The 12,684-nt window shown below is 29.6% G+C and overlaps 3 protein-coding genes across 3 annotated transcripts; 1 reads left to right on the top strand and 2 right to left on the bottom strand.

Annotated features, from left to right (window-relative positions):
• Positions 1–1,978: 1,978 nt before the first annotated feature.
• Positions 1,979–4,015, bottom strand: LOC114193842. The gene is made up of 2 exons (XM_028083789.1): positions 3,905–4,015; positions 1,979–3,128 (listed from the first exon to the last, which is right to left on the bottom strand). Exon 2 carries the CDS (start codon positions 3,008–3,010, stop codon positions 2,135–2,137), a length of 876 nt encoding a protein of 291 aa, XP_027939590.1. The 5' UTR covers positions 3,011–3,128; positions 3,905–4,015; the 3' UTR covers positions 1,979–2,134.
• A 2,076-nt stretch (positions 4,016–6,091) lies between these two features.
• LOC114193786 lies at positions 6,092–7,284 on the bottom strand. The gene is made up of 2 exons (XM_028083720.1): positions 6,825–7,284; positions 6,092–6,633 (listed from the first exon to the last, which is right to left on the bottom strand). The coding sequence occupies exons 1-2, from the start codon at positions 7,076–7,078 to the stop codon at positions 6,318–6,320; spliced, it is 570 nt and encodes a 189-aa protein (XP_027939521.1). The 5' UTR covers positions 7,079–7,284; the 3' UTR covers positions 6,092–6,317.
• A 2,160-nt stretch (positions 7,285–9,444) lies between these two features.
• Positions 9,445–12,681, top strand: LOC114193825 (CASP-like protein 2A1). Its single transcript, XM_028083768.1, has 3 exons — positions 9,445–9,863; positions 10,106–10,223; positions 12,256–12,681. The coding sequence occupies exons 1-3, from the start codon at positions 9,625–9,627 to the stop codon at positions 12,529–12,531; spliced, it is 633 nt and encodes a 210-aa protein (XP_027939569.1). The 5' UTR covers positions 9,445–9,624; the 3' UTR covers positions 12,532–12,681.
• Positions 12,682–12,684: the final 3 nt, after the last annotated feature.

Here is a 12,684-nt window from a genome sequence, read left to right as displayed (position 1 = left end):
TATAAAATTTTAAGTACACAATATTTGTTAAATATTAATATATACTAGATGAAAATTTAAATCTGATTGAAAATTGTTCAATAATATTTATGAAATTGCGTGTAAGTTTTGTATTCATAAAAGTATTTTTCAAATACGAGACATGGAACTCAATGATATGTGTAGCAAGTGACAAACTTTGACGAAGACAGTAACCAAACAAACATGAGTTTAAGAATGGTGATGTACGATATTTAAGAGAAGCACTTTTGGAACTTAAGAATATGTTGAAAAAGTATCGAACCGTTTTTTTACTGCCAAAGAACAAAAGAAACTTTTAAACTTTAAAATCAACAAAACTATATTATGTGTCTGGTGAAGTATCGGTTAAAAACATACTATTTAGATAACTAGATTTGATCTTTGTGTGAGGTGCTCTCAAACTTGTTCATGAAGAAAGAAAAACTCAATTTAGTTTATAAATTTCTAAAAAATTCAAATTGGTTTCTAATTATTAAAATAAATATTCATGAAATTGGTGTCTAATCATGAGTATTTATTTTAATAATAATATTATTATTATTATTTACAAAAATGATGTATAATATGATGATTCCATTGGTTATATATTTGAAATTATATGATGAATGAATGCATGATATTTTTATGATAAGTTGTCTAATGTCGTCGGCCATCAAATACTACATGCATTCATTTATAAAGTGTATGAATGAAATTAATACAAAGTTTATATGTAATTTCGCTTAAAAATTTCTGATTAAAAAATAATTTTAAAAAAAATTTATGTACAAGTTATTACTGGAAAGTTATATATCTAATTTAGTGACAATCTAAACCATATAAATTAAAATATCATGAAGTGAGAAATTGAAAAAATTTGTTACATTAATAGAACAAGACATTGGTGCGGAATGAATTCTTCATCATCTATAAAGGTTTGTAATCCTGAAATACTTAAAATGAGTCAAATATTAGTTTTTAAGACATCATGTTTAATATGAATGTTTTGGAAAAATGTTTATTTGTTATTTCTATTTTGTGTTTTTGTAATAGATAGATCTACAATGCATGACAATAGTTTAAATAAAGTTTTTTTGATTTTGTAATGAATACAATTATATATAATGATATTGATTCTAATGTTAAATATCTCACTTTAATATGGTTGTTGCTTTTTTTCTTGTAGTGATTATATTTGGTAGTTTGTTTTCGTGGTGTGATTATATTTGGTAGACTAGAAAAGAATGTTATAAGTTGAAATAGAAAACCTTAGATAGATATAGACCAGTGGGTTAATAATATAAAGAGGATTACATTAGATCTTCAAGAAGTTAACGTATCTCATCTATTGATTAATTAATTAATTAAGTTAAAATTTAGTAGTTGAAGTTATTATGTATATATTAAACACTTAATCATAAAATTCTAGAAAATACTTTTAGGGTGTGTTAAATTTTAATACCCCTAGAAAAAGTCGGAAAAAACAATAGAAAACAGAAGAATATTATAAAACTGGAAAGTTCATCTACCAATTACCTATTTGATTCATTCATACATTCAACGGGCCAGAAGAGGCCCAAAACAAAATACAACAACTTAAGGACAGTTTCTTCCTACACCTCCATAATCTCACTCTGCATACTGTACACTTTGTAAATTTCAAATTTAACCTGTAGTTTACGAGGGGTGCATATTGAAATGTATAGAGATTTAGGAAGAAACTACCAGCTCAAAAGGAGTGGCCAACATTTCAGGAAGATCTAAGAACTACTGCAATGATGCTCACTCACCTGAAACTTAGTAGTAACAAATTGCTACAAATAAGAAGTCAGAAAGAAAAACACTCTAACAGCTAATAAATCATAATTTCATACCTTCAAAATATGTTGGCCAAAAGGTTGAAAACAAATCTAATATGCAGCAATTGACCAGGCATAGTTACCATATTCAAAAAGAATTTCCGAACAGAGACACTTTCTTTAAAAGACAAGTTTCAAAAGCAAGCCTTAACAAACTTGAAACTTAACAAAACTTGGCTGCACCAAAATTTCATTTGTTTTCATATCACTCTTTTTTTCATACCCTGAGCGTACACAAAAGTTACAAGGATCATTTCATTTCCTTAAAAGTCATGCTATCTTTTCTCATGTCTTCTGTTGTTCTCAATAATACAACCATTCATTTTGTTATGATTCCAAGACACTCGTTTCCTTCCTTTACAAACCCCACCCATCATATTCACACCCAATCCAACGTGCTTCACCTCCTCCCCTCTAATTTTAAACTTCATTCTTTCTCTTCCCTCTGGCAATTCCCTCCTTGTGTCTTTTCCTTCTTTTCCATTCATATGATTGCTATGTGATATGACACTGTTTTCGTCCACAGCAAATGAATCCTCCCAATATTTCTCTCCACATTTCCTCTCCTTAACTAAAACCTGATCACAGTTTTGCTCAGGAAAATGTGGGAGCCACCTTGGTATGTGAATTTTGGTTTGGTTAGAGGAACACATTAATGTACCAGAATCAATGGTTACATCAGAAACATTTCTACATTGAATTGATTTAGCAAAAGGAACTTTATCAGAGAGATTGACAAAATTCATAATCTCTCTTAGAGCTGAAGACCTCAGCAGGTCATCTTCGTGCAACGCTGAACCACCGGGAAATCCTTGAACAGAACAAAGATCATGAATGCCATTGACAAGGTCAAAGAGATTGGAGTCAGTACGATTGGATGCATTAGCAAATGAGGCAGCTGCTCTCACTATTGCTTCCAGATATCTTGTGGAAACAGCAGTTAAGGTTTCAAGTGCATTATTTTCGGACTTTTTGAATCCAGCTGATTGACAGATTTGAGAAACTGCAATTTTGGCTATAGCAAATGAGAATTCTGATGGGTTTTCTGCTACTGGAGGATCCTTTAGTGCCAAACCCTTCTTTTTTCTTTTTCCCCTTCGGGATAGTTTTGATGTGGCTTTCGTGTTGCTGTCCTTTAGCATAGGGTTCATGGAAAAGGAGTTAGAAAAGGAACTATAAGAAGGTATATAGAAGAACTCAGAACCCTTTGAAGAACACTGAAGTTACAATTTGTCCCTAATATCAAAGACAAGCACCCTAGCTCCTCTCCTGCAATCAGCAGACAAAAAAATATAATAAACAAAATTGAACACACAACGGTATGTATGTGCGCTAGTAGTTAATAGTAATTTGCTCAATCAAAAAATGATCGAGATTCACGAGGTTCTAACAAGCAGCTTCAATTTGAAAGCAAAACTAAACATTCACAGTATGATCAATATCTTAATCCAGAAACCCGAAGATTAATTCTACAAATTCTAAAAAGGCACTTCAATTGTTCTTCACCAGCCATGGAATAACCCCATGGTTCTGGGAACTGATAGAAACTACATTGATCAAAGGGATCAACGAAGGCAAAGCTAGAATTTTTTCTGAGAATTTGGAATATGAAACAGCAACACATGAAATAAACGAGGTCAATAAAAGCTAACAAAAAGGGCATTCTAGTTCATTATCTGACAACCCCGCCAAAAACACATTTTTTTTCTGTTCTCCTTCACACTGCCCCATCATACCCTTTTATCACTCAGCAGCCATCATTCATAAACCAAAAAATAAAAAAAAATAACAATTAACCCAACAAAACCAGAGTTCAACAAAACACGAGGACACGCTGTAAGAAGAAAATACCAGTTAGCAAGAGATGGATATGACAACAATGTAACATCCAAAATTAATTTGAAATTTGAAGATCATGGTATTCAAAATATGTGGCAATACTACAAGAAAGACCCAATCTATGTGTATGAAAGGGGAAAGAAATGAAAATATAAAGAAAAAGAAATTGGCAAACAGAAAAGAAAATGAAGAAAAGAAAAACAAACCGTTGGTTCAAAGGAAGTAAAAACTGTTCGGTGCCATCCTTTGGCGTTCGCTGTACTCCTCCGCGGCAACTGAGAAGGTTAAGCGCAAAAACAAGTATTTGTTTATGCGAGGAAAACTCACATCACTATTAATTGGGTCATATTTGGACTTTATGGGCTATTTGGGCTTCTTTCTCGCAAGGACTGTAATTGTTTTTTGTTTTTTGCTTTTTGAATTTATCATTGAACTATTGAAAATTGAAAAGAAAAAACAATTATCTTTATTCAATAAACATAATGAATAAGTAAGATGAAGTAACTTACACCATTTAATAATTCTTTATTATGCAGTAAATAGTATTAATTTTAATTTCATCATAATATTAATTTCAATTATATCCATTGATATTATCAATTCAACATAATCACCAAATAATATATATACTAATTATATATATATATATAATTAGTATGAATGATCGTATTAATATTAATAATATCAATAAAATTGAGTAATATATATACTAATTTAATATATATATATATATATATTATTTAATTTTATCTCAGAATATTTCGATGTTATCAATATTAACATGATCATCAAGTAGTATATATATTAAAAGTGAATAATTATCTTAATCAATTAGATTAAAAGTTTACTTATTTTTCACTCACAAAACTAGTAAGTTTTTATTCTATACTTTTATGAATTTGACTTTTTATTTTATTTTACAAACTATGCGTGTATATATTTCTTTTTATGATCTTTTTATCCTCAACCAAGAAATAAGGATTAATTTCCTGATATATTGTAATTTAAGAGCGGATATCTGACCTAAATTTTAGATGTGATTTCGTAAAAGCATTGTTTTTTTATAAACATTCTTTAAATATTGAAAATGGAGAGTTTTTTAGTAGAAATTATAGGTATTAGTTGTTAGAAAAAATCTATTCGAGCCGAACAAAATAGAGTTGGTGATGAATACTTTATACTAGAGTATTTTATGGGTTTTTATTTTTTATGATTCGATTATATTTCTCTTACTGTAGCTGGGTCTGAGTTAAAAGAAAGAAACTTTTTGATGGGTTTAAATTTAATAAGAAAAAAATACTTGTAATATGTTTTAAGAATGAACTATATTACACTCTGAGTTATCCCAATCTAATCTAATGTCATACTTTTTTTAATAATTGTGTTTGAATAATACTTTTTTTTTATATGTAATAATTGTCCTAACGTGGTATTACATTTTATTATTTATCTTTTTATATTTTAACTTACATTTTGTAAATACATTATTTTTTCAATTTTACTATTTAACTACATGTAAATTTTAATATATTATGTTGATAAATGGAGTTCACTGGATTATAAATATATGCTATTTAACTCCTTAAAAACAATCCGTCATCCGTATCTGTAACGATATATAACTATGTATAAAGAATTTTTTTTTTCAAATTTTATTCTTTATAATATAATTATTTATTAACTTTTTTATTAACTTTTCTAAAATTAATAATTATTTTTATTTATTTTTTACAAAATCATTTTCCTTTTTTCTTATTCATCAAGAATTAATTTTTCTATTCAATTTACTTTATTTTTAATAAATATAAATTTCTTTTATATATTAACTTAATAATATTATATTTTTATCAACTTAATAATATTATATTTTTATCACCTATTATCATATTATCATTCATATTAAATTATCTGATTCATATTAAATTATCTGTTTTACGAATTACTTTATATTCATAAATATCTACAAAATATCTTAAATATTTGTATTTTTATTTTCTTTAATTCTTAATATATACTTTTAAAATAAATCATTGCAAAATATATTTAAAATAAAATTATATTATAAATAGTAAGGTAAATAGAATTGACTTTATAAAATAAATTCACTTTTTTGATTCTAAATAACATTTAAATAAAATGATTAACAATAATTAATAAAGTGGTGAAATAAATACCATATTATTTAAAATTTGTTGTTTATTAAATTTATTTATTATTCAACTATTGATTCACTTGTTACTTTTATTGATATATATATATATATGGAAGAAAATTAGTTTAAAATTTCACATTAACTATACATATAATTACATATCAATTGATTCAATTAGAAAGCGCTGCTAATAACGGATTAAATAATTTTCGCATCATCAGCCAATTATAAATCACTAATCTCTTTTATAATAACCATTTTATTCACAGTGGATGTTCTAACTTAAGCTTCTTATCCGATTTCTTTGAGAGAACAAAAAACGAAAAAACTAATTAAATCAACATATCACTAATTATTACATTTTTAAAGATTATGACTGAAAATTTCTAAAACCAAAACTCTGAACTTACTAATCTACCAAAAGAACTAAAAAACCATTAGATCCCAAGTTGTTTCTTCCACCCCTTTCAAACAAACAAAACAGTTTGATTAGGAAGGGTGGTGGCAGTAGAAGATCTACGAGGTACCATTGGAGGTATTCTAACCATTAACTTCTCACTTCCTCTTTTAGAACTCTGCTTAGAGATAACACCATTGGTAGAAGAAGAAGTACTGCACTTTGCTTTCTCAGACTCACCCATTACCCCTCCATTGTTGCTTCTGCAAGACTTGAACTTCTTATTGTATGGATTCTCTGGCTTCACAAGATCCTCCAAGCTCCTCACTTTTTCCAATGAAGTGAAAGACTCTGCCTTTCCCTGGTAATACTTTGAAAGCCCCCTCCTACACATTCACAAAATTTTACAACCAAAATCAAACACTTTCATCACATGCATAACAATAAATGATTCTTACGATCACATGGTGTAATCTATTGTATTCTAGAAAGTAACTCCTTTTCAACTTAATAAACTTTTACAAACTCGGAACAAAATCTCATGGAGAGAACAAAAGGGGTGGAAAAAGAAGCTTACTTGACAGGGAGTTGTTGAATCAAAGAAGACATATCATTCAAAGGTTCTGTTGCGAATTGATCCGTCGAAGAAGAAGAAGAAGAAACAGAGGATGTAACTTCTTCAAACGAATCAGAATCCGACCACGAAGCACTTGAAATTCCAGACTCAGATTCAGACTCAGAAAAAGAAAAGGAACGAGCAAGGGCACAGTCATTAAGTGGTTCCTTGTTATCATCAGCAGCTTCGACAACCTTATAGTTTGGGTGTTCCATCTCCTACCAAATCTTGTTTCTGAAATACCCCTTTTGAGGGTTTTAATGTCTCCACTTTATTGTTCTTCTCCCCCAACAATAAACCACACGCAACGATTTGTATCTGTGGCTGGCACTGAATGCGTGAAAACATATAGGCACACTTTTCTCTCTGTTCTAAAGGTTCGCTTTAAATAGAATCACGAGTACCTTTTTGTGTTTGTGAAGAGAAGACTTGGACGGTTTATAAGCAAGGCTCTGAGATGTGTAGGATAAGATTAGTACGTGCTATTTTCTTTTTTATTTATTATTCGCATTAAATCAAAATTATCATAATCTTTTTTGACAGAGAGAGTAAGATTCGGCTTTATCCGAATGTGATATTTGTTGTTCCCCCAACTGCAACTTCCACTATTCCATCCTTCTCTCTAGCCATTACCAAAACATATTTTTAACAATCTATACATATATTATTAAAGTATAATATAACATTTGAGACTAAAATTATATTTTTTAGATTTAAGAAAATAAGGGTTCCGTCTAATAGTCTCATTTCTAGTAAAGAGAATAGGTCATACAAAATAAAATTAGTAAATTGAAGATTGGTGATGCTTGTTGGATGGATTAAAAATAGAAGAAAAAGTGTGTACATGAATTCCTATAATATAAACATTATTAAAAATGAGAATATATTATAGTAAGGAATAAAATAAAAGGAATTATGATGATGATTAAAAAGGGTTTGAAGATGAAAGTTAAGGTGAGTGCATGGATTGTGAAATTGGGAAGAAATTTGGATAAGGGTGAAGTCCTTGTAAGTTGTATTGTGTCTCATTCCATCCCGTGTTGATGGAAAGTGGATATCTCCGAAGCTGGAAGATGTCTCTGTTGGGTAAGCCCAATGTTTGTCAGTTTTATGAATTCCGGATCTTGCGTTCATCCACTCACCTATATTTTATTATTTAATTATGACCTTTTTAATAATTACTTTCTTTTATAATAAATAATATTTTATTATTATTATTACTATTAATTCTTACGTTAATATTTATTTGTTACAAGATGTTGTTGTTAGAAGGGGAGGTTGTTACTCAACGAACAGTGTGTTGGGTTGTTTTGGGCCGTACGTGATATTGGGCCCGTTAGTCTCGGTTGATTAAGATTTAAGGCATTTGTTTGTCTTATTACTAAGAAACTTTTGTTATGCATGGATATTAAAAATATTAGTTATTTTATTAAAATTTTCCAAATAAATTACATCAAAGTTTGTATATAATATATATATATATATATATATATATAATTTATAAAAAATTAGAACGAATCCGAACATTAAAATTAATGATATAGTTATTTTAATCCATATATGTTAAATTATTTTAAATTACAAAATACATTTGTTATATGTTAGTATTTGAATTATTTATACCTTTTCATATATTTTTGTATAAAAGTTTGTTGAAAAATATGTTAGATACGTCAAAAAAAATTTAATGTATTAGATTATAAATGTTATATTCATTTATTTTTAAAATTAAAATATATCAAAATTTTAAATAAAAATGAGTAATAATTTTACAACGCTTTGAATCTTGATTCATGTAAGAAAATGTTGCTATTTTGAATCAATAGATGTGGCTGTCTTAGGTTAGGACTAGATTCCACTGAAAATTGTACACGTGGTCGGTGTGCATTCATTTTGTATTGTAGCGAAAATGAAACTACTTGTCGTATTATCGATCTATTTGATTGAATTAACTTTATTTCCTTTTCATATAGACTCAATCTTCTTCCTTCAATAATGAATGAAATTCGATCACTTTGACTTCTTTCTTCAAACTCTTCAATTATTAAATCCCCAATCTTCACTATCTTGAACAGTAAAAAAGGACTCTGTGTGGATCTGTTCTACTCCATCAAGCACCATTCCTGCGTCAAGTTTTTTGGTTAAAGATAGAATTAGTTTAAACAGTATATATAAGCGATGAAAAATCATACGGTGCAAAATATATAATTCTGAATAGATGCTATTGAAGTGGGTGAGAAAATTAAGAAGCAGAACCCACTTTAACTGGAAATTTATGGCTTATAATTGCCTCAATTTCACCGTCTACGAAAGTAAATTTAAGCCAAGTGAAGAAGTAGCCGTGTCTCACCTTCCTAGAGTCTAATCATAAATTCGATGTGATGTCCTCTTCCAAAATTTATTACTCTCAACCATCACCATATCACGTACCATTCAGCCAGCATTTAGGGTAATTGATAATTTTTTTTTTCTTAAGGTCCCAAAGAAAAAAATTGCTATAAATGAAAGACTTCAAATCAAAGGAAAAACGGACTCTAACAATCGATTATGGTGTAGTTTGAGAGGTATCGTGATTATAACAGCATAAGACAAGACACTAGAAAGAAAATGACCTTATATACGACGCTTACTAGTATTTTGGGTAGTAGTCATATTATAATGACGTGATGCACATTGAATTGGCCTTAATTAGAGCCTTGAGCGGATAGAGGGGGCTATATCATAACCTAATTCATGCACATTTCAAAATGAGAGAATAGCTATGGAAGAGGGAGGTGCAGTGCTTCAAAATTCGAGATCTGACAAACACCTGATAGGAGGAGGTGAAGGAAGAAGACATGAGGAATTTGAAGGCAACGACAACAGCGTCTTGCGCGTGGTGGAGACGTTGCTGCGTCTGTTCCCCATTGTTCTCTCTGTGACGGCTCTTATCATCATGCTTAAGAACTCTGAGGAGAATGAGCATGGCTCTGTTAGCTACACCGACCTTAGCGCTTTCAGGTATCTCTCATTCAACTCACACATACTTTCGCTCCTTTTGGTTTTACAGAGATTCATTCAGAGTAGATTTGTAGATAGCGTTTGCGGATTTGTGCTGAGGTTCTCGTGATTTGGGAACTAACAGAGGGAAATTGGAAGCTTAGGGATTTTGTTTTATATTTAGCAAGATAGAAATTAAATTGTGATTGTTTTTCTAATGAACTAAAATGAATGCTTTGAGCTATGGATTTCGTATGTTGCAGATATTTGGTGCAGGCCAATGGCATCTGTGCAGGGTATTCATTATTCTCAGTGGTTTTTGTTGCTTTGCCTCGTCTTTCCAGCATGCCCAGAAATTGGACTTTCTTTTTGCTTGATCAGGTCAACTCACCTTGATCTCTTAATATTATTTGTTCATGAATGAACCAAATATACGGTTAAATCACTCTTATATTTAATAAAATAAATAATTATTATCTCTACAAAACACTTTTACAATTGGTCTTTCAAAGTTTTAATCAAATTTAACATCTTTCTTAAATTTAATTATTTTTATTTAATTAATTATTTAAGTTTTATTTTTCTGGTATGACACGACTGTTTTATTCTTTTGTCATTATAATTACTTGTTTTTACATATTAAAAATATAATTAATATGAAAATAATGTTTTGATTAAGGTAAAATATTAATTACATCAGTTCAGAGGTCTCCATCTAATGAGATCTCAAGTAGGTCTCCTCATTTTTATTTTACTCAATTGAGTCGTTTTGAAAAATTTATTGCAATTAGATCCTTTATGATAATAATACATTAACGATGTTAGTTGTGTGCCATGTCATGTGTTACCATGTGGTTTATTTATTTATTTATTAATTAATTTCTTTTTATATTTTTTTTAAAAAAATCACGTGTCAACCTGACATTATGTCACGTGGCAAAAACAGTGTGAAGTGACGGTGTTACGTGTCACTATTAGATAGGGATGTCAAAAAAATCCGTACCCGAGGGTATCCGCGGGTAAAACCCGCAACGGGTAAGAAATGGATATTAAAAATTGATACCCGCTACCCGTGGGTATGGATATTTTTGATACCCGCATGTTAACGGGACGGGTACGGGTATCATAGTATCCGTACCCGTGGCTACCCGTACTCGCTAAACTTTACCCTTATATATATATATATATATATATATATATATATATATATATATTAGTAAAAAACATTATGAATCTTAATTGAATAATGGTGGTCAGATTCTTACCCCACAAATGAGTAAATTACTTGCATATAATGTGGAGGCATTGATGTGTCTCTAAGACTGGTTATGGACCAACATGGGAGGTAATAAAATTAACACTTTTACTTAGATATTTTAATTAAGTGATTGTTAGAATTTTTTACTGAACTTCTTATGTTTTAAGGTTCTTCTAGATTAAAATTGGACAACCATGAAACTTTATACAATGTTGCAAGAGGTGGACATTGATGAAGTTAGTAATTTCTTTAATATTTTATTCAAAAATAAACTACAATATAAATTGGTAGTAATTTTTTATTTGTTTGTTTTTCAATAATCAATCGGAGAAAGGGGACAGACTTGTTGATCTAAGCACTGATTATGGTTAAATATTTATTTTTTAAAATATTTTTGTAAATACCCGCGGGTACCTGTGGATACCCGCGAATATGAAAAAAATAGACGAGTACCCGCATAACGGATACCCAACGGATATGGGTATGGATACGGGACTAATATTTATCCAGCGGGTAGGGTACGGGGGAGCTACTACCCGTACCCTACCCGCCCCGTTGACATCCCTACTATTAGATATGAGATCTCGATGCATTCTTTGTATTTGTTATTTTATCTTAATTTAGTTCCAATTTTTTTAAAACTAAATAAATTTCATTTATATATCAAATTTAGTTTTTATATAAATTTTATAATGATATTTTTATTATAAGTGATATTTTTAACAAAATTAAATTTATTTAAATATATATTTTGCATTGAACTTTATTTAAATATTGTTTCAAATATTTATATATCAATAATTTATAAACCAATTATAAAATTGATTTAAAAATAACAATTTTATAAATTGAATTGTAAAATTTAAAATAAATATATTTATTTTAAATTGTTATAAAATTGTTTTAGATCGTATATATCTTAACCAAAATACTTGCTCTTTTGAAAAATATATATGAAAATTGAATATATAAACTTAAAGCAAACAATACATTATTATAACCGTGTCCACAACGAACTCTATAAAACTGAGACCTTCTTCTCCTCAAAGCTTTTAACTGATACTACGACTGTTTGAAAATGCATGAAATATTTATTGGCACGACAGAACTTAAGAAGAATTTAAGAGAATAAATAAGTTTCCATTTGGTTTGTAGGTTTTAACATACCTAATCCTTGCTGCTGGAGCTGCATCAATGGAGGTACTGTACTTGGCTGAGAAGGGAAACGCTGCAACAACATGGAGCTCTGCCTGTGGTGCCTTTGGTCCCTTTTGCCACAAGGTTACTGCATCGATAGCTATCACTTTTGTTGCTGTTATTTGCTATGTCTTCCTTTCTCTCATTTCTTCCTACAAGTTATTCACCAAGTATGATGCACCAGATATCACCAACATCTCTAAGGCTGTTCACATTGCTGCTTTTCATGCCTAATCCAACTCTTTCTGCTTCTCATTTGTGTTAGTGTGGACTCATTAAGACATGCTTATATGATGTAATCTTCTTTCCCTTCTTCTAAGTAATCAATCGCATGTCAAATATTACTGCTTGCTTCACACATAATAAAATTAACCATAAACTTTATTA

This window comes from Vigna unguiculata, chromosome 8, assembly GCF_004118075.2.
Source record: "Vigna unguiculata cultivar IT97K-499-35 chromosome 8, ASM411807v1, whole genome shotgun sequence".
In the NCBI taxonomy this organism is placed as follows: Eukaryota; Viridiplantae; Streptophyta; class Magnoliopsida; order Fabales; family Fabaceae; genus Vigna; species Vigna unguiculata.
The sequence above is the reverse complement of the archived record's forward strand: the minus strand, read 5'-3'. Positions and strand labels throughout refer to the sequence as shown.